The sequence below is a fragment of the Anomaloglossus baeobatrachus genome, chromosome 7 (genome assembly GCF_048569485.1).
Source record: "Anomaloglossus baeobatrachus isolate aAnoBae1 chromosome 7, aAnoBae1.hap1, whole genome shotgun sequence".
Taxonomy (NCBI): Eukaryota; Metazoa; Chordata; class Amphibia; order Anura; family Aromobatidae; genus Anomaloglossus; species Anomaloglossus baeobatrachus.
In genome coordinates this window covers 221,421,952-221,445,106 of record NC_134359.1, presented here as the reverse complement: position 1 = coordinate 221,445,106, position 23,155 = coordinate 221,421,952, and the positions used below count along the sequence as shown (strand labels likewise).

Here is a 23,155-nt window from a genome sequence, read left to right as displayed (position 1 = left end):
TAGTGCACCTTCAGAATCAGTTTTGAGAAAAGTGGTCATACACTACATGGGTCTTTCTCTGGCTTCAGAAATCTCTGGTTTTCCAACATAATTTCTGGTCAAGAGACAAATGGGGGATGAAACATGGTGCGTTTTTCATTTTGGCATAGACTTAAGGGTGCTTTACATGCTGCGACATCGCTAGCGATGTCGCTAGCGATAGCACCCGCCCCCATCGTTTGTGCGACATGTGGTGATCGCTGCCATAGCGAACAATATCGCTACGGCAGCATCACACACACATATCTGTTTAGTGACATCGCTGTTGCTGCCGAACAATCCCTCCTTTAAGGGGGAAGTGTGTTCGGCGTTACAGCGACGTCACAGCGGCGTCACAAAACAGCCGCACAATAAAAGATGAGAGGAGGAGATGAGCGGCCGGAACATCCCGCCCACCTCCTTCCTTCCTCCTTTCCGATGGACGCAGGTAGGATGATGTTCGTCGTTCCTGCGGTGTCACACACACCGCAGGAACAACGAACAACCTGCGGAATGAAACACCAATGACATTATGATTTGGAGCGACGTGTCAACGATCAACGATTTTTGCCGTTTTTGCGATTGTTGATTGTTGTTCTTAGCTGTCACGCGCTGCGATGTCGCTAACGATGACGGATGTGCGTCACACACATCGTGACCCCGACGACATATCGTTAGCAATGTCGCAGCGCGTAAAGCATCCTTTAGACCATGTTCTCCCTGGTAATGCCCCATAAAAAAACATTGAGAAGATTGTTGGAACTCTCCCATCTTGGAGAGTTAATTAGCTCTAAACAGTGCAAATATAACTGGAGGAGTAGTCAAACAAGCCAAAAGGTTATGAACCAGGAAATCACATCAAGGACATGGGGAGATAGCAGGGCCGAGGTCAGGGTATGAGCCAGAGGTCTGGAAGCCAGGAGGTCACGTCAGGTACACAAAAAGACAGCGGGGCCGAAGTCAGGGTGTGAGCCAGAAGTCTGGAAGCCAGGAGGTCACATCAGGTACACGAGAAGAAAGGTAAGGGAAGTCTAGGAGTCGAGTCCGAGTCAGGGGAATGGGCAGAGAAGAGTACTTAGATTAGGGGTAGCAGGGACAAGATCAGGACAGTCACTTATGGAAACCGGAGACGCAGCTGCAATACAGGAACTATCACCGGTGGCATTCCATATGGAGTTGCTCCTAAAAAAAGCAGAACAGTCACCCGTATAAAGGCTTCAGTGAACAGGCCCCTCCCAAAACCAACACAGTGCCCAAGGCCGGGAACAAACCATCCACTGGAGAATAACACCAACACTAGGCATCGACTCTGCAGGAGAGCAGAGCACTGCTAGTCAGGATCATGACAATAACATAGTATGTGACAATACTATTATTAGAGCTTGTGTAACTCTCTTAGAGGAGGTGTATCTTTAATGTATACAGAGACCCTCCAGTATAAAACTTGATCTTGCCGTTTTCACCAGGCTAGCTCCGAGAAGTAACATCTATTTCTTTTATCTCTTTTAAAAAATGTCCTCTTTGCTTTTTATGCAATTATGTGATGTCCATTTCAGTTATGATCTAATCACTACATTTCTGATTTGCTTTCTCAATATCTAGTTTCAACGGTCATATGAATATTCTCCCCCATTTCGATTTGGCACAGTTCCTAATGGAAGCACAGAAAGGAACATCAGAAACAATTATCCTGAAATGCATCAGTACATGGTAAAATTTAATCAAAAAGGAGTTCAAGAAGCTTTGGTCAGCTTAAAGACTGGGTGAGCCATCTTTAATCTACTGTAGTTTTGCACTTTTTCGGTCTATTTATCAAGACCAGATTGTCTGTGATGTTTTCAGTTCCATAGTAGCTTACAGTTTCTTTATTGCTTTCCTTCTTTGAGAGCATCATCCCTATAGAAGACAATTTTTCTTCTCACTTTTGGCTGATGTTTTCACAGGGGTTTTATTCTATATATATCGGTAGAAGAAATCATGGATCCGTGTGTATCAGAAAGCTGCTTTATGTAGCCAAGCTGAGATTTTTCTAAGACATTGCTCATTTTATAGATGTAGCTAGCCTGAGTCAACCAAGAGAAAAATCCTGACAGTGTGTGAATTACACAGAGTTAAAATGCAACAAGCAGGGCTTGACAAAGACTTAACCAGTGTGGACAACCATTGTTAAATATATGCCCCAATATGCCGTCATGCCCCAATTCTGCCCATTTTGGTGCAGTTGGGAGACACTGATGGGAAAAAAACAAAAGTCACAAAATTTCTTAACCCAAGTGTTGCGTAAAATTTTTTAAAGTTTGCAAAGCAATTTATACTAGGATTCTGGCATAATTATGTTGATGAATCAAAGCCATTGTGTCAAGAAGCCTAAAGGGCTGATTCATTAAATAGTTTAAGCCAGAAGTATGACATAAAAACTGTTTGAAGTGTTACAACATTTTTTGTTCAACTTATAGCTGCACAAAATTATTGAATTTTTTTGCTATTTTACTTCCGCTCTGCAAAATTTTTGAAAAGTAGGTGAAGCTTTACGAGAATGCACGGTTGACTGCGACCCAACAAATTCATCATTATTCATGACTCGAGTACATTTCTGATGCTGGTGCAAGGTAACTGGATGATACAGCAAACTCATGAAGAAGCTCAATCCAGTGCACCTTGATTTAAAATGGGCTTGGACATATTTTCACAATGATCTCTCTCATACTCGTATGTGCGCATATTGCATTACAGTTGTAAAGAATAAAGCATTACATAGACTCTTAGATGACCATGGCCACTGACAAACGTTACATACCGAAACGCGCATTGGGATTTGGTGCCGGCACAGGAGAGGGAAGTTAAGACTGCAGGTAATGCCTCCTAATACAAATACCTATATTTATTAAATATTTATATGGTTTTATTTGAGTCACAAACTGCTTCTCTGTCAGAAGATCTTACTACTATTATCACATGCACTGTTATCTTTTTTTCTGCCCTTAGTATTGGGTATGATTTATTTCTCCCCTATGTTATATATGTTTGTTGTGGCCAGAATCTTATAGATTCATTCAGGCTATTCTTATTATTCTTGTTTGATTTTTGCTGATAGATTTATAGCCCTGTTGGGCTGCTCCTCTTTTTGGTTATTATTTTAACCATTTAATATGCCTTGCGATATACATCTATGTTTTAAACTTATTATTCAGTATCATATATTTGATATTATTTTCATTGGCTATTTTTTCTCTACCTCTTGTATAGTCTCCTATTTATTTAAGCAGCTGAGACTGCTGCTGGTCTGTCCAAGGCTGGTATCATATAGATTTTCATATAATATTGGTATTCATGAATTAGTGTCACTAATCACCATAACTTTTCAGTGTCCACATGGTAATTACTTTCTTGACAAACGAGCATAGATAACCGAAAGGTGAAATAAAATATAGGTACCTTTTGTCCTTGAAGCTAAAACCTGGCACCGTAAAATAGGTCCCTTCTCTTCTAAATATTATAGTAACTTTACACTAGATCAAACAGGTGTTTAAAGAAGGACTCAGCTTTTTGGTCTACGCTTGCATAGATTTCAACATTTCAATGTCTTGCTACTGCAGATGTTAAATTCATCTCTCTGAATACGTTGATAAGATTTGTATTCTTTCTGTTTTCTGGGAAGTTTTCAAATTTTAATAGCAAATGGATTAGCAACCATGAATTATCTAATTTATAGGCAAATAAGGGCTGGTACAGCAAATATGATTGAATATATTATGTTCCTCCACAAATATACTACTTAAGGCAGGATTAAGGCACTGCATTAGCTTGTCAGAATTTGTATTGTGGCCATTTGTATAATCCGAATATTTCTTTACGCAGTTCCTAGTCCTTCACATATTAACCTTTCCATGTTGTGCTCATTTACATCTTTGCCTGTCGGGGGTGTCTTTGTACCTTCCAAATTATTTTATCTCAATCTATATAAATAAAAATCTTGCATGCGCTTGTAAAGATCCACTTATCTCAGAAAGTTCCTAACCGATTGTTGTCAAATTTTGACACAATGTCCCCCCAAACCCCGCAAAGGTTTCGGTCCACTCATCGTGATCCACGCATGCACACAACCGCGGAAAATTTCAACTGTTCACGCTAGGCTAACAACTCTGCTATATGCTGGGTCATCGCGATCCACGCATGCGTGCAACCGCAGAAAATTTCAACTGCATGCGCGCAACCGTGGAAAATTTCAACTGTTCACAGTAGACTAACAACAGCGCTCTATGGTTGGAACCGAGGCAAAACAATGCCAACAGTATAGAGATGCAAAATGACGGTCATTTTCTCACTCACTCAATTGACAGATGATTGTCCAAAACATGACTGTCCCATCACATATTTTGTTTCTGTGACTGGAATGGAAAAAATGTTATATGCTGGCAGCGAGGCGACCGTCCCGTCACAGATTTTGTTTCTGTGACTGGGTCATCGCGATCTACGTATGCGTGCAACCGCGGAAAATTTCAACTACATGTGCGCAACCACGGAAAATTTCAACTGTTCACGATAGACTAACAACTGCGCTCTATACCCACAAGTGTTGACAAATTAAACTCTTGCTGGAAACGTATCTTCTGTTTAATTCCTTATCCATTAAATGAGAATGTGCCACAGCAAAGCGTGACAAGGTACGGCTAGTTTATTATATAAAGTAGTAAAGTCTTCTTGATTTCATGATCACGTTAGACAATTTGTTCTTCATTAATTCTAAATGTGTGCAATCACTTTTCAACAACTGAGTGTACTTTCCTGTCTACAATGAACTGACTAATCTTTTCTAAAAGCTTTTAACATTCCCATGAACTTTTCAAACATTGGTGTTTGATGGCATTAATGGGTTAACGGGATAAATGATAGTTTAAGAAAGAAGACCTATTCTGTGGTTGGCTTTTATGGATGCCAGATGTCTTTCCCTCTAGAACATACTTGGGGGAAGATATGAAACATAGGAATGCTTAGTTCTTCCATTTTCCAAATCACAAGTGAGACCACATAAAGAGTGGGTGAAATAAGTACTGAATACATCACCAATTTTCTAAGTAAATATAAATATATTTGCAAAAAACAATCTTACCAAATCAGACGCGGTGATTTTCTGGATTTGTTTTCACATTTTCTCTTTCATAGTTGTGGTCTACCTATGATGTCAATTACAGGCTTCTCTCATCTTTTCAAGTGGGTGAACTTGCACAATTGGTGGCTGACTAAATACTTTTTTCCCCATTGAATCCTTGTATTTCAAGAGTCCCAATCTATTGATGCATTCACATAGTCAACTAATACTGCCAAAGTCAGCAAATTTTATAATGCTGTATACAAATTTAATTCAATTTGATCATCTCTGGTTGGCACTTCATATGCTGTTATGTGTTGCTTGTAGACTGGAATTCAGTTTTGTTAATAGTATATACCATGAAATTAAACATACCAAACTTAAAGGAAACCTGTGACCGGATGTTCTTAATACTTACCTAACGGTCAGTGCGGAGCAGACTGGTCAGATGGGTGTCTCCGTTCCCCGGGTCGCGCCCCTCCTCTTTCGGCCATACTTGTCCTTCTGAAGCTAGTGTGGATGACGCATTCTATGTCATCTACACTAGCCGACAGTGAGGTCCCCGCAGCGCACCGCAATACTTTGATCTTCCCTACTCAAGGCAGATCAAACTGCGTCTGCGCAGGACCTCAATGTTGGCGAGTGCAGATGACGTAGATTGTGTCATCGACACTAGCTTCAGAAGGAGGACAAAGATGGCCGAAAGAGGAGGCGCGGGACCCGGAGAATGGAGACTCCCATCCAACCACTCTGCTCTGCACCGACCGTTAGGTAAGTATCATGAACATCCGGTGACAGATTCGCTTTCAGTGGGCTTCTGTATAAAGTTAAAGGTGTAATAAGGTACAGTATGTCCTGGAAGCTTATTGAAAACAACTATATCATGGATCCATACATCACATAGAGAGATTTAGAAAAGAAGCTTCTTTAGTGTGACTTAAGAAATAAAAGACACTGACTGAGATGAAGATGAACAGGCTCCCTGACGCTAAGACGCGTTTACACAATGCTAAGAATTTTCATAATATCACAATTGTGATAGAAAATTGCAGCGACAAAACACCTTTTATTAGCCGAGGTTCCTGATACCTCAAAAACCATAAAAATGATATGTAATATTTCTGGGTTTGACGGTTTTATCTAAATCAAGATGAGGTGAAGCACTGCTAGCATTAAATGTTCTGCCAATTCAACAAAATGCTGTCTGTAGTAGTAAATTTAGGTCATTTGGCTCATATTGAGTTTTCTGCTCTGTTGCACTAAATTACCAATATTTGTCAAAGCTGCCAATATTTTATAGACTAGAGCTAGTGCATACTGACAATACTGAAAAGGCTGGAAATAGAAGAATATTTAATCTAAACTTCAGGAAAAAAAGTTATCTTTGTTAATTAGAAAGTTGTACAGTTCTGTTACATTAAATCTTAAACAATCCTTTTTTTCACCCTGCCATGTTGGTGCACATTTTTCACATTGAACCCTTCAAGAACAGAGCATAACACTACTTTTTTACATGATCTATTTATTAATTATCATAAACCCATATAATTTATGCAGATTATTAATTGCATTAACAAAAGAAAAAGAAAACATAAACAAACATATTATATTTAAATTCCAGTAAAACTCCCTCTCTAATCTCTCCCTTTTCTTTGATCTATTGTATGCCGCAAATTGCAAATAAGCTAAAAAAAAGATTAAAAAAAATAAATAAATGGACATAAATTGTTCTACGAACACACATGGCATTAGATATTTGATGCGGTTTGTTTGTTTGTTAAACACACTTTTCTCCCTTATGACAACTCATGTTTGGTTTGTAATTATAACAATATTTTGTGCTAAGAAGCACACCTATTTAGATACTATTTACATTTTTTTACAATTGATTAGAGATGAAGGGATCATTTCACGGAGGATCAAGTTAGAGATGAATTTCATAAAATCTGCAGTTTCACGCAAATTCAAACATTCTGACATTCAACTCATAGTTTGTAAAAAATAAAATAAAATTCCCCGGCACCAGTTCCCACATTGCTGAAGCATCAAAGAGTAAAGCTAATATCCTTTTGCATAGTCACATTTTGCCTCGCCATAATACACTGCAGATATGGCTTTTGGGTAAGTCTCATTGGGGTCCTCTCGTTTTCTTTCTCTCCCCTGTAACGTGTAAGCTCTTATGGTCAACAGCGTCCTCTCTGTCTCTCTCATCTGTAAAGTGTAAGCTCTTAAGCTAAGGAGCTTTAGCTCTCTGTCCTGTAGAGTGTAAACTTTTATGGTCAACAGGGTCTTTGCTCTCTCTCCTGCACAGTGTAAATGCTTATGGTCAGCAGGGTCTTCTCTCCCTCTCCTATAGAGTGTAAGCTCTTATGGTAAGCAGAAACCTCTCTCTCTCCTGTTCAGTGTAAGCTCTTATTATCAGCGGGGTCCTTTCCTATAGAGTGTAAGCTCTTATGGTCAGCAGGGTCCATTTTTTCCTAAATGGTGTAGGCTCTAACGGTCATTAGGGTCCTCTGTCTCTCTTCTACATAGTGTAAACTCTTTTGATCAGTTGGGTCCTCGCTCTCTTTCTTGCCTGTAAAGCTTTAAGCTCTTATAGTCAGTGGAGTCCTCTCCTATATAGTGTAAGCTCTTATTGTCAGCAGGGTCCTTTCTCTCTCTCTCTCTCTCTCTCTCTCTCTCTCTCTCTCTCTCCTGTAGAGTTTAAGCTCTTATGGTCAGCAGGGTCCTTTCCCTCTCTCTCTTGAAGAGTGTAAGGTCTTATTGTCAGCGGGGCCCTCTCTCTCGCTCTCCTATGCAGTGTAAGCTCTTAAGGTAAGTGGGGTCCTTTCTCTCTCTTGCCTATAGAGTGTAAGCTCTTATGGTCAATAGGATCTTCTCTCTTGCCTGTAAAGTGTAAGCTCTTATAATCAGTGGGGTCCTTTCTCTTTTGCTCTTCTATATCATATAAGCTCTTATGGTCAGCAGAGTCCTCTCTCTCCTATACAGTGTAAGGTCTTGCAGTCAGCAGGATCATCTCTCTTGCCTGTAAAGGGTAAGCTATTATGGTCAGCAGGGTTCTCACTCATGCCTGCAGAGTGTAAGCTCTTACGGTCAGTGGAGTCCTCATTCTCTGGCCTGTAGAGTATAAGCTCGTATGGTCAGCGTGGTCCCGTGGTCCCCTCTCTGTCCTGTACAGTATAAGCTCCTATGGTCATCAGGATACTCTCTCACTCTCCTATATGGTGTAAGCTCTTATGGTGAGCAGTGTCATTTCTCTGTTTCTAGCTCCAGTAAATTGTAAGCTCTGATGCTCAGGAGGTTGCTCACTCGCTCTCTTGTATGATGTAAGATCTTATGGTGACCAGGGTCTTCTCTTTCTTCTCTCAGGGTCTTAGCAGTTGTTGCTACTAAGGGGCCCTTTGCACACTATGACATCTCAAGCCGATGCTGCAATGCCGAGCGCGATAGTCCCCGCCCCGTCACAGCTGCAATATCTTGTGATAGCTGCTGTAGTGAATATTATCGCTACGGCAGCTTCACATGCACTTACCTGCCCTGCGACGTCGCTCTGGCTGGCGACCCACCTCCTTCCTAAGGGGGCGGGTCGTGTGGCGTCACAGCGACGACACACGATAAGCGGCCAATAGAAGCGGAGGGGCGGAGATGAGCGGGACGTAAACATCCCGCCCACCTCTTTCCTTCCGCATTGCAGACGGGACGCATGTAGGAGATGTTCCTCGCTCCTGCGACCTCATACACAGCGATGTGTGCTGCCGCAGGAACGAGGAACAACATCGTAACGCCGCTGCAGCCAAAATAATGAAAATGACCGACACTACACCGATCATACGATACTGACGCTTTTGCGCTCGGTAATCATAGTTAAAATGATTTACACACTACGATGTCGAGAGCGACGCTGGATGTGCATCACTTTCGATTTGACCCCACCGACATCGCACCTGCGATGAGTATTCAAAGGGCCCCTAAGGGTGGCCCAACCAGTTATTAAGTTTAGGACGCAATGACTTTTTCACATAGGACCCTGTAGGTTTGGATTAATTTTTCCCTTAATAATAATAAGGCCCTTTGTTAATAACTGCATTTTGTGTTTACTAATATTTTCTTTGTCTAATATTTAAATTTCTTTGGTGAGCTGAATCAGTTAACTGTGACAAACATGCTAAATAATAAGAAAATAGGAAGATGGCAAACACTTTTTTACACCACTGTATGCTGGCTGGACACTTCCTTTTAATGCCAGCTCTAATTTCACTATACTGGTCTGGTGAGGTCTTTTGATCCAGACTTACTGGTGGTTATAGTATGTCATTGCTGTGAGTGTTTTTGGTGTTTGCATTCTTGTCCTTTTATTGCTGCCTTACTTCTCTTGCTTTTCTCCTGAGTTTCTTACTGATTGTTTCTGTGAGTTTGCAGTGTGTGTGTGTGTGTGTGTGTGTGTCTTTATTTTTTCCCTGTCTGTCTTTATCTGTATTGCCATGTTAATCCTGCACTTCCCTGGAAGGGAAAAACAGTTTAGTTCTGGTCAGGAGAATAAAAGGCATCTACAACATCAGGGGTAATCCAGAGGTAATTGATATCCTAAGGTTCCCTAGCATGAGGAACAGTTTAGGAGTCCCCTATCCCTCACTATTCTACAGTCATATTGTGACACTGATAGGCATCTGAAACTCACATAGACCCTACATTTAGGGCATTGTCTTTCCACTTATAGACCCTGTTGTCAAGGTCCTTGTGAGTCATTCTGTTACAGTTTCTGGTTCTTTAGGGTTTCAAACTTACAAGGGTTTAGTCTTCATGTCATTACTTTTGGAGTCAGCGTTCCGCCTTTTGTCATTTTTCATTTGATCAATGTTTCTATATAATGTAAACAGTAACATTTGTAAATAACATGTTTTTTTCTTAAGAGCACGTGCAGTGCCTGTTATTGTGGCCATCTCTAATTATAGAAGCCTAGACAGATATTGAAGTTTGAACATGTCTGTATATGATAATCTGTCAACTTCCATAATACATAGAACTAGTTTGTAAAAAAACAGAAAGTGAACATGGCATCTGGTATTACAGCAATACTATTTGCCGCCTGCAGAGCTCAGAAAAGATGTTAGACAAACCACATATTAGCATATTTGTAATCGCAACTGTGATGTGAAGGAAGGCTGGAGAATTACATACTGAAACCAAATGCATTTCAACAATACTGCATTAAATCTTCAGAACACTTTCTCCCTGCAGCTCAAAACATTTATCTGGCATGCCTAAAATCAAACTTGACTGCTTATTATTCTTTACTTATGTAAAAACAGTTTCCGTTGTGCTGTAATCTTTAAATATGCAACTTTATTAGGAGTTGTCCAAGCCGTAGCAAGAGGACAAGGACACAAATGATAAATGGAATACTTTTCTAAGTGAGATTCTTTAAGAAGTTTTTAACTTTCTTCTCACTTGGCCTAATAAGATGCACAGATGAGGCTCATTTATATATACAGTGGAACCTTGGTATAAGAGTAACTTGGTTTGAGAGCATTTTGCAAGACAAGCAAAGCTTTATACAAATTTGTAATTTGGTTTAAGAGCAATGCCTTGCAATAAGAGCAAATACTCACCGTGCACACTTCCGGTTCTGTCCTTTCATCACACTCGGACCCACTCTGGCGTGCTCTGTGTAAACCTACTGGAGGTAACTTTCTGTACATATGTACTGTATTCAGTATACCATTGTACAGTACAGTATATACTATATAGCATGTCTATCAATTTGCATTTCTGGATACAATATTGTACTTTCTTTTTGCTTACCAGTACAGCACATTGCTTGTACTGTAATCTAACTGCCTGTGCAGTATTCCTTACCGCACATTTGGGTGTGTTTTTTTGTGTATTGTACTAGAATAAAGGTTGTCAAATTTATACATCATTTTTTCTCTCTATATTACACCTCCCGCACACCAACAATTCTATTGTAAGCCAACGTGCAGTTTAATTTGTTTTATATGTTTGTTACTGCACAGTGTTTTGTATTAGTGTACTGTAATAATTTTATATGAATACTGTACATTATTTTGTATTACTGTAATAAGTTTGTATAAATACAGTAAATATTCTTCGGTTGGGGAACGAATTGTCTGAGTTTCAATTATTTCCTATGGCAAAATTCGCTTTGATATAAGAGTAACTTGGTTTAAGATCACACACCCGGAACAAATTATGCTCGTAATCTAAGGTTCCACTGTATATATATAGATGACAATGAGTTTGCCCCATTTCAAAAGTAAGATTTCAGTCAATATCTCACTGAACACAAGAGCAGTTTCCAAACTTTTGAAAAGGCTGGGTTTTATGGAACATTTTTTAATCCTAAGCACAAAAGTAAAGTTAATAATATGACTTTCATTTAAAAAAAATGTCTCCTCACTGCATAATGTAGTAATATCGCCATTCTGTACTAATGTCCTCAATTCTGAGCTCATGAAGATAATAATGTCCCCCATCCTGGGTCCCTTGTAGTTATAATGTCCAACATTCTGTGCCCTTTCCAGTAAGAATGTCCTCCCTACTGGTGTAATGTCCCCACCCTGGGCCCCTTACTGGAATATTGTTCTCCATCTTTGTACAATGTCCCCATTCCCCTTCCAGTAATAATGTCCCCATTCCCCATCCAGTAATAATGTCCCCATTCCTAATCTAGTAATAATGTCATAATTCCCCATCCACTAATATTGTCTCCATTCCCCACCCAGTAATATATGTGTATGTCCCCTATCCTGACCCCCTCGCTATAATGTCCAAGCTTCTTGGCCCATCCTGTAATAATAGAGACAAATAGAAAAAAATTCCAGCGTCTTCCAGAAGATAAAATGACAATTCTTTATTCATATAAAAATCTTCTTACCATCAAATAAAATAGTACATGGAGACATGAGGACAGAGGAGCTCTTTCCTACGCGTTTCACCCTGTAGAGGGCTTAATCATGGAATTTTTTTCTATTTGTCTCTGTGATCACACACCCGGGCCAGGGTGTTTCCGTGCGTCGGGGCTGAGATCTGGGAGTGAAGAGGGGTGAGCTGAAAATCCTTATTTTCTGCATCCTGTAATAATACTCTGCTTTTCTCTAAAACATTAAAAATAAATTCTCTCCTACCCCTTCTCCCACGATGTGCAGCATCCACTTCTGTAGTTGGCACAGAAGTCGGTAGCTGACATCGGCATACCTGTTATTGGTGACACATGACGTCTAATTGGCCGGCGGTATTTATTGTGGCATAGGTATCTCGTGGTGTCTTCACCACACCACACTTCAGCTGAATGGGTATCCTCAGATGCATATTTAGCCGAAATAGGCGCTGGTGTCGGCCAGCCCACCTCCCACACTGGCCTGCATGGACCTGGTTGCAATGATTACACCTCTGATTGGAACTCTGTGCAGTAGTATAGGTTGCATGCAAAGTTTTATCTAAATGCACAAGACCCTGATATAAAAATGTGCACCTTGTCACTCCAGACGTCATGGTTGCTCATAAACTATTCTGTGATATGGGATGCTAGATTCTGCCTGGCTAAATAATTATAGTAAGAGTGCCATATTTTATTCTGCTTCTAGCAATGCTGCAACGTGAAACTTGTGGACCCTGATGCAAAATTTCTAACAGGGACAATAACTTTCATGATCTTTAGCAATATTGATCTTCTCATGAGAATCCCAGGTGCGAATGCAACCCCTGCACCCATTATAGTTGTGCTCCTGGCCTACCTCTGATATAGTTATAATAGTTTATACCCTATATCTTACTGATACTTATTATTACCTATCTACTCATCAATCTCTCATTTTGGATTTTTTGACTGTGGGTTGGTATTGTGATACATACAGTCTACGTTTCCTAACCTTAGGCAGTTTTACTTTATTTATTAGGTTGTGCCTTAAATTCTTTTGTTTTTTATATACATTTGATCTGACCCAGACTTGTTTTCTCTATTACATTTTTGCTATATTGTACATGAATATTTTTTCCTGTACCAGCTGGTCCAATTAAGAAAAGCCAACACCCCCCCCATCCAAACCAAAGCTGCATCCAGGGAATGTTGTTCAAATCCTGATATAATGAGGGATAAGTACATTGAAATATCTGTCTATTGATGAAGATGGATGTCTAATTTGACTAATATGCCTAGTCAGTTAACAGAAAAAATAAAAAATTCCTACAATTCACAATAAGTGAAGATATCATTCGAAAAACTCCATTAATAAAGGTAACAGACAAGAAACTAGAGGATAGAAGGGAGTGAGAGTAAACGTATACAATATACAAATACTACAGGACCCTATAAATGTCCCTAAGGGATGGCCCTAACTTGCTGTGGAGCTCAGCACCCTAAAAAGCACAAATAGTGCCCTCGCTCACCAATGACTCTCCCTAGGATTTCCTAAGGAGTCCTTAAACTAGAACCTACCAAAAGTTAAATAACTAAAATAGCAAAAACAAAACACCACAATGAGGGTAGTCACTGCAGATAGTCAAATAGAATCACAAAAAAGCAAAAAGTCCATAAAAAAAAATGGCTGGGGTTAACCAGAGTGCACCACAGTGCCCAGCCAAAGATTTAAATGGAACTTCAAAAAGATAAGCAAAAAAAATCACAAGTCAAAAAAGAAAAAAAAGGATAAAAACTTTCCTTATTGATGCATTTGTCCAAAAAGGATGGCCTCAATGCACTTCTCCTGTGCTTCAGGTTCATCAGGAGGCAATGAGAAGGTTGTAGTTGTCCCAGGATGAGGTGATCCTAGTCAAGGATCATTACGGTAGATATTGAGTTACAGGGTAGTGTAGCTGTGTCCAATAGATGTTTTTTGCGAGTTACAGTAGCTTTCAATCTTGCATTAAAAAGCTAGTTTGCTTTTTTCTTATACAGCATTGTCAATAAGTGGTACTTTTCACGCTGCGACATCGCAGGCCGATGCTGCGATGCCGAGCGTGATAGTCCCCGCCCCCGTCGCAGCAGCGATATCCTTGTCATAGCTGCCGTAGCGAACATTATCGCTATGGCAGCTTCACATGGACTCACCTGTCCTGCGACCGTCGCTCTGGCCGGAGACCCACCTCCTTGTTAAGGGGGTGGGTCGTGCGGCGTCACTGCGACGTCACACAGCAGGCGGCCAATAGGAGCGGAGGGGCGGAGATGAGCAGGATGTAAACATCCCGCCCACCTTCTTCCTTCCGCATATCCTATGGAAGCCGCAGTGACGCCGGTAGGAGATGTTCCTCGCTCCTGCGGCTTCACACACAGCGATGTGTGCTGCCACAGGAGCGAGGAACAACATCGGACTGTCGCGTCAGCGTAATTATGGATTACGCCGACGCTGCACCGATGATACGATTACGACGCTTTTGCGCTCGTTAATCGTATCATCGAGCCTTTACACACTACGATGTCACATGCGATGCCGGAAGTGTGCGTCATTTTCAATTTGACCCCACCGACATCGCACCTGCGATGTCGTAATGTGCAAAGCCCGCCTAACACTCCATACACAACTCATTCACATAAACAGGTTGTCCAGTCTAAATCCATAAGTATCTAATCATTCTATGTGACTGCAGACTTGTGAATCTTCACATCACGCACACTGTGACCTGTGAGGATTTGCCGGTTTCAGGGCCAGGGGAATGGCGGTTATGTGGCCGCAAGTATGAGATATTTATACTCCCGTCCAAAATCTGACTTGATAGGCACAGCCTTGGTCAATGTAAATTTATTAAGTGAGGTCACTTCCATCTACTTGGAATAGGGCCGGAAGTATTGTATTTTTCGGACCATAGGACGCACTCTGGTTTTAGAGGAGGAAAATAGGAAAATAAAATTTTAAGCAAAAAATGTGGTCATGACACACTTATGGGGCGAGGATATGCTGCTGACACTGTTATGGGGGTAATGTCCCCAAATTCTCTACTAAGGTACCTCATCCTTGTAATGACCCTCCTGCTTTGTATATACAGTATATGTCCCTCATCCTGTTATAGCCCCCATCCTGCTGTATACCATCATCCTGGCATATGGTTGCATCCTGCTATATACCCCATCCTGGCATATGGCCCCATCCTGCTATATAACCCATTCTGGCATATGGCCCCATCCTGCTATATACCCCCATCCTGCTATATACCTCCATCCTGCCATATATCCCCATCCTGCTGTATACCCCCATCCTGCTCATATACCCCCATCCTGCTCATATACCCCCATCCTGCTCATATACCCCCATCCTGCTCATATACCCCCATTCTGCTTATAATATACCCCCATCCTGCTCATAATATACCCCCATCCTGCTATATGCCCTCATCCTACTATACACCCCCATCCTGCTATATACCCCCATCCTGGTATACGGCCCGCATCCTGTGGCGCATAAAAAAAATAAATGTTCATACTCGCCTTACTTCACTCCCTGCAGCATCGCTCCTCCTCCGTTTGTGTCAGGCACAGCGCCGCTGACCTGTGTGGAGCCGGCCACGATCCCTGCAGCATTGCAATGTCCTCCTGTCTGTGCCGGTGGTGGCTGCATGATGACATGTGCGCACAGCGATGAAGTCATCGCTGTGTGCACCGCTAGTCTCCACACAGCCACCGCCGGCACAGATAGGAGGACATCGTGGTGCTGCAGGGATCGTGGCCAGTGAGTGTACTGACTCACTGCACCCCCCACTTTCCCCCAACATTTGGGGGGAAAAAAGTGTGTCTTATAGTCCGAAAAGTACGGTATACATATTGCATACTCAAGGCCATGTGACTGCCATTCACGCCTCTGAAACCGGCAAATCCTCAAAGAGAACAGTGAGCACAATGTGAAGATTCACAAGTCTGCAGTCACAAGGTTTTAGGGGGGCTTTACACGTTGCAACATCGCTTCCAAAATATCGTCGGGGTCACGTCGTTAGTGATGCACATCCGGTGCTGGTAGCGATATCGCAACGTGTAAATCCTAGGTGCGATGATAAACGATCGCAAAAGCGTCGTAAATCGTTGATCTGTGTAGCGTCGTTCATTTCCATAATGTCGGGTCGACCGCAGGTACTATGTTATTTGTCGTTCCTGCAGCTCCACACATCGCTGTGTGTAAACCCGCAGGAGCGACAAACATGTCCTTATGTGCGTCCCGACGGCAATGCGGAAGGGAGAAGGTGGGCGGGATGTTATGTCCCACTCATCTCCGCCCCTCCGCTTCTATTGGTCGGCCGATTAGTGATGTTGCGGTGACGTCACTGTGACGCCGAACGCACCCCCCCCTTGAAGGAGGGATATTTCAGCAGTCACAGCGACGTCACTGACCAGGTATGTGCGTTTGAAGCTGCCGTAGCGATAATGTTCGTTACGGCAGCAAGCACCAGATATCGCATGTGCGACGGGGGCAGGTACTATCGCGCTCGGCATCGCTAGCCGATGCTAGCAATGTCGTAACGTGTAAAGTACCCCTTAGACTGGATAACATCCTTAAAGAGGGGCAGTCCCTGATTCATGTATTAGTAACCATTAATCCCATTACACTTTTCTGCCATTCCTCTAATAAAGTTGCCGAAAAATATAGTTACAATCAAATTGGACACCTCGTACTGGGGCCAACAAATCACCAAGACCCAAAGTGAACTTACATAAAAATGGAGTTCTACAAATAAAATCTACAATTTACTCCTAAACTTCATAGAGCAGAGAACATGGAGGCAGAGAAGACATTTGCTTAAACTAGAAATATACATTACCTGTGCAACCTTTATGTTTGCTGCTTACTCTGTACATGGAATCTAGGTATTTATCCTAAAAAACACTGTCTTCTTAACTTCACCTGATTTTGTAATTATGTGAAAATATCTCTTCAAAGGAGTAATGTCTTTACCTCACAGCACAAGAAAGGGAATGGTGTATGAAGAACATTTGGATAGAAAGCAGAAAGCTAATGAGTAATTCTAGAAGCCAAAACCTATGGAGTATAAACCAATTAACTTTTATGGATATTTAGATTAACTCTCCCCCAACCCCCCCTTCATACAGGCGCAGTTCTGCAGAACAAAAGACATGATTTTATATTTTACAATCCACAATGTAATTCCAGGAAAAAAAGGAAAACACACCTTAAAAGGCCCCAAGTAAAAGGAGAAGAAAAATATGCTGGTATTACACACAATACCTTTATTCGTTAAAGGTTTAACCATTGCGATTTCCTTATTTATGGGTATATATCCTATTGTCACGCTAGGTACAGGGAAGTACCAAGCACACGATGAAAGGGAAGGAAACCCTGTGTCTAGGGAAAGAGAAGATGGTGACCCCTGACCGAACCTACCGCTGGTTCCATGGGTCCCTCACCACCCTAGATAGGTTCCGCACCTATGCGCCAAGCCGGATGCTTGACCCTAAGTATTGCTACTGCTGAGCCCTAAATAGGGAACAGATGGGATGAGCTCTTCGTCAACCCCACTAAGTAACTATAGAAGACACAAGGAGGACACATAGGGGGAAAAGCATAATTAGATGAGTCAGGTAGACGTTCAGCAGAGTTTTCAGCAACAATACCACAGAGGAGTACAAACCACCTGCTTGCAACCTAGGCTTGAAGGAACTGAAAAATCTCACCAGCACAGTCCAAAGAAAGAATGGCTATTTAAACATCAAAAAAATACTGATAATCAGCAGCTGGGTGAAAGGTGAGCTCCTGCTGGGTCCAAAAGGGAGAGAGATGAATCTAGAAGGAAAGCTACCTATACCAATGAATACTGACAGCAGGAAGAATGGAAAGTCAGGGAGCATTCTGCGCAGCCAAAAGCTGTGACCTTCTATGGCCAGAAACCATATGACTGTCTGTCACACGTGACACCTATACACTCAATGTAAACAAGTAGACATGAGCAGACCCGTAGAAGTTTGGTTCAGCAGGTATAGCCGGACTTTTAAAAAGTTCAGTTTTGGACCCAGGCTTGACCTGAACCCCAATGGAAGTCACTAATTGGGCAGTTTGAGTCTCTGTCCACATGCAGCCAACCATAAACAAAACACTTCCAGGCATGGGTGGGCAGAGTTTTTTATTTTTTCGGGGGTGTGCACTACATCCGATCATGCTGATGTTACCCCCAATGCGAAACAATCAAACACCGCAAGCAGCTCACACTGGGCTGAGCAACCGAGTGGTTTGCATACGTAAAGCACTTGATCTACGTACGCGAACTCTGTTTTTTTGTAAAGTCTGATATCGGTACGAACACAGAACCTCGGGTTCACTCATTTCTATAAACAAACAAAAAAACTGATTCAGAGATTATAAACTTGCGTCCTCACTCCTCTTGGTATTTGTTGAATTATATGTCTAGTCTGTAATGCCTCATATTGTCTATACATGTCCCCTCTGAATTGTAATGTGCTGCAAAATACATTGGCGCTAAAGAAATAAAAAATATTATTATTAGTATTATTCATAAAGTTAATTGATTACCATATGATTTAATGTATAGTCATGCATATTATCTCATTATGGAAATCCAGGCTATACTTTTTCTCTCCAGCCAAGTTCCATCTCTAATAGTGAATATATAGCATAGTTCACGCCATTTAATAACATGATACAGATTGCAATGTATTATTCATACAGATCTGCACGCAGTACTAGCTAATTGCTCTCGTACTGTATTACATTGCAGTACTACATTGGCACGCTGCCCTAATATCAGCACTGCAGTCTCTTTAGCTTGAATCGTTTACAGCAAAAACCTTTATCGCAGTTTGAAGCTAATACGTTGTTCTGGCCTCCAGAAGAGATTTTCATCAATATCCTTTATTCCTCACATTACATTTAATGTGTTACACTACATACAATACTGATAGATGGCTTTGTGCTAATAAGCCTAATTAATTAATTAATTAATTAATTTATTTATTTATTTTTTTATCTTATTTTGTTTTTTTGCAGCATTTTATATTTGGTTAATATTTTCAGCATGCAACATATTTGTAGATGCTATAGAAAACTAAAGCCACCGTGAGCCCTTCTTAAAGGTGATAATACTGGGACACATTACCAACTACTGATAGATAGCTTTCCGTGCATATATTCTGGTATGCTACATGTAAACAGAGCACAGGATGAATAAGATAAGGAATAAAACCAATGTGAAATAGCTTAAAGGGAATCTGTCAGCAGGATTTCACCCCAAAACTATTCGTATGTGCATGTCACTCTTTCAAAGACAATCCAGCAATACCATTACAGGACGAGACTGTCACTTCAAAACTGAGAAATCAGTGATTGAATTGTTAAGCAAGCAAGACTGAAGAGCTATTTCTACAACTGAAGCCTCTGTCACTCCAGCTCTATTTTCTACACAGTGCCACCTCCTCCTACTTGTGTCATGATTCTTTTGCTTGAAGTTACACAGCATAGAAGATGAAGAAGATGGAATAAAATAGTTAATCCACGCTGCAGAAGAAGATCACTGGAGATAAAAACATCTCATTTTATTGTTCTACGTGTTTTTTAGCTCTATAACCCCTTTTTTAGGAACACAATCAATAATGTACACTTGAAGAAGGATTTATAGAGCTCCAAAACATGTAAGTAGTGTAATTTTTTTATTTTGTTCCTGAAGAAGGGTTATACATCTCCGAAACACGTAAAACAATTAAATCAGATATTGTAATCCTCATCGACCTTCAGTGATTTTCTTCTTGCAGCGCGGATTAACCCTTTTCTTTCATCTACTTCTTCACTATCTTCCTGGGTTCTGCAGCAGCCATCTTAAGCTGGGTTCACAAATAGCGACAGCGACAACGACGTCGCTGTTACGTCACCATTTTCTGTGACACAACAGCGACCTTGTATGTCGCTGTTATGATCGCTGCTTAGCTGTCAAACACAGCGACGCAGCAGCGATCATAACGTCGCTACATGTGCAGAGAGCAGGGAGCCGCGCACACTGCTTAGCGCTGGCTCCCTGCTCTCCTAGCTACAGTACACATCGGGTTAATTACAGCAGGAGTCGGCGCTGGCAGTGTGAGAGCAGCGGAGGCTGGTAACGAAGGTAAATATCGGGTAACCACCTTGGTTACCCGATGTTTACCCTGGTTACAGCTTACCGCAGCTGCCAGACGCCGGCTCCTGCTCCCTGCTCGCTTCATTTCGTCGCTCTCTCGCTGTCACACACAGCAATCTGTGCGTCACAGCGGGAGATCAACAATAAAAAAACTAACCAGGGCTGTGTGTAACGAGCAGCAATCTCACAGCAGGGGCCAGATCGCTGCTCAGTGTCACACACAGCGAGATCGCTAATGAGGTCACTGCTGCGTCACAAAAACCGTGACTCAGCAGCAATCTCAGCCGCGATCTCGCTGTGTGTGAAGCACCCCTTAATTACTTGGTTTTAGTGGTTGTGTCTTTAACACAACCACACTAGGTTATTGCACCTATTTAAATCCTTTTTGGTACCACCAGATAAGACACCATTTTCACCTCCCCCTTCTTTGCCTTTTCAGTTTTTATAACATACCGCATAGACTATGTCAGTCAAGCAGGAGGTGGAAGCAATAGACAATAAATAAACAATAGAGCTGGAGTGACAAAGGCTTCTGATATGCAGTGTTTTTTGGCCTCCAAACATGGTTGCATTATTGCATCCAAAGAGTTCACTTTCGGTCTCATCTGACCAGATTATATTTTCCCAGTATTTCACAGGCTTGTCTAACTGTTGTTGAGCAAAATTTAAATGCACTTGAACACGCTTTTTGTGCAGCAATAGAGTTTTGCATGCTGTGTGTGCATACAGGCCATAGAGGTTAAATGCATTACTTAATGTTTTCTTTGAAACAATTATACCTGCTGAATCCAGGTCTTTCTGTAGCTCTCCACAGGTGGTTCTTGGCTCTTAAATAACTCCAGATTTTTTTTCACTCCTTGTTGAAAATCTTGAGGGGACCAACTGCCCATAGCCAGTTTATGGTGAAATAATGTTATTTCCATTTCTGGATTATGACCTCAACAGTGCTCACAGGAAACTTCAGTAGTTTTAAAAATATTCTGTAATCAATATGTTTTGCAACAATAAGGTAGCAAAAGTCTTGAGGCAGCTCACTGATTTTACCCATCATGAGATGTTTCTTGTGTGGCACCTTGGTCATGAGACACCTTTATATAGGCCATTACTTGAACCAGCTGATATTGTTTTTCAGTAAGTGGCAGGATTGCTTTTAATTACTGATAGATTTTAGGTAGTGTCATGACTTTTCATGGCATTTTGTACCTCTCTTTCTTCATGTGTTCAGTAGTTTTTTTTGTGTAATTTCTCATGATTACACAACTTAATTTCTGGATATCTATGGTGGTTTGATTTATTTGCCTGTATTGATTGAATAGGTTTTTACCACCATCTAAGGGGAGACCTTTTCTCCTTGCGGAGCCTGACAAGCCAATTTTACTGTCAGTGATGAGGAGTCTTATAGCTGCAATGCTCCTCTGGGATATATTCAAATTGTCTCTTCAGTGAGGAAGGAGATGAACTCTAGTGCCACCTATTGGAAGTAGCAATCCTAGGTCATATGAAAAGGCTCGTTAAAAAGTCATTTTTGACTTTTAGGATTGCTACTTCCAATAGCTATCACTAGCGTCCGTCTCCTTCGGCACTGAAGAGACAATTTGAATACCAACATCTAGTGAAATATTCAAATTGTCTCTCCAGGACTGGAAACAAACTCTAGCGCAGCGCCACCTATTGGAAGTAGCGGTCCTAAAAGTTAAATGTGGATTTTTAACAGCCCTTTACATATAACTTAGGATATATATGCCAGATCAAAATCCCAATTTGCAGGCACGGTGTTTCAGAGTGCTTGCTCCTCGTCAGTGCAAAGTATGGGGTGTGTTATCTGGCTCATGAGAAAGCTATGTGGGGATCATGGGGGAACACTATTCTCCTTATGGAGATTTTGAGGGGCTTGGCAGCTATAAGTCTGTGTTCTCCCGTGATCCCCACATAGCTTTCTCATGAGCCAGATCAGACACCCCATACTTTGCACTGACGAGGGGCGAGCACCCCGAAACACCGTGTCTGCAAATTGGGATTATGATCTTGCATATATATCCCAAGTTATATGTAAAGAGTTGTTAAAAATCCACATTTAACTTTTAGGATTGCTACTTCAAATAGGTGGTGCTGCACTAGAGTTTGTCTCCAGTCCTGGAGAGACAATTTGAATATTTTGCAGAGGGGCATGGCAGCTATAAGTCCCCTTACTTGAAAGCAGCCAGACTGGCTTGCAAAGTCTCCATAAGGAAAATAGTGTTCCCCCGTGATCCCTACATAGCTTTCTCATGAGCCAGATCAGACACCCCATACTTTGCACTGACAAGGGGCAAGCACCCCGAAACACCGTGTCTGCAAATTGGGATTCTGATCTGGCATATATATCCTAAGTTATATGTAAAGGGTTGTTAAAAATCCACATTTAACTTTTAGGATCACTACTTCCAATAATTAGCTCTGCGCTAGAGTTTGTCTCCAGTCCTGGAGAGACAATTTGAATATTTTGCAGAGGGGCATGGCAGCTATAAGTCCCCTTACTTAAAAGCAGCCAGACTGGCTTGCAAAGTCTCCATAAGGAGAATAGTGTTCCCCCGTGATCAACATCTAGTGAGAAATTCATGTCAATAGCGCCTTTAGAAATATATTTATTTAGAAAATTGTTGACTTACTCAATACTTATTTGACTGTGTCTATATAGATATATATATATATATATATATATAACACCAAATTTAACACACCTGCTACCTATTCACATGCAAGGTCTGGTAACATTAACTAATTGGGCACAATTTGAGCTAATTGCCACATTGGCCATCTTTACTTAGGGGTGTGCTCATTTTTCTTGCAAGCGGTTTAGACATTAATGGCTGTGTTGAGTTATTTAGAGGGCACCAAATTACACTGTTAGGCCTCTTTTCCACTTGCGATATTCATGTGCGAGTGCGATCCGATAAAACATCGGATCGTACTCGCACCAGTGTGTTAATC

At 41.4% G+C, this 23,155-nt stretch overlaps 1 protein-coding gene across 1 annotated transcript in view; it reads left to right on the top strand.

Annotated features, from left to right (window-relative positions):
- Positions 1 to 23,155, top strand: part of GRIN2A (glutamate ionotropic receptor NMDA type subunit 2A) — an 812,513-nt gene that overhangs the window by 742,429 nt on the left and 46,929 nt on the right. Inside the window, exon 11 of the mRNA XM_075317910.1 lies at positions 1,621 to 1,781. Coding sequence (XP_075174025.1) covers positions 1,621 to 1,781 — 161 coding nt within the window. The remainder of the gene's footprint in view (positions 1 to 1,620; positions 1,782 to 23,155) is intronic.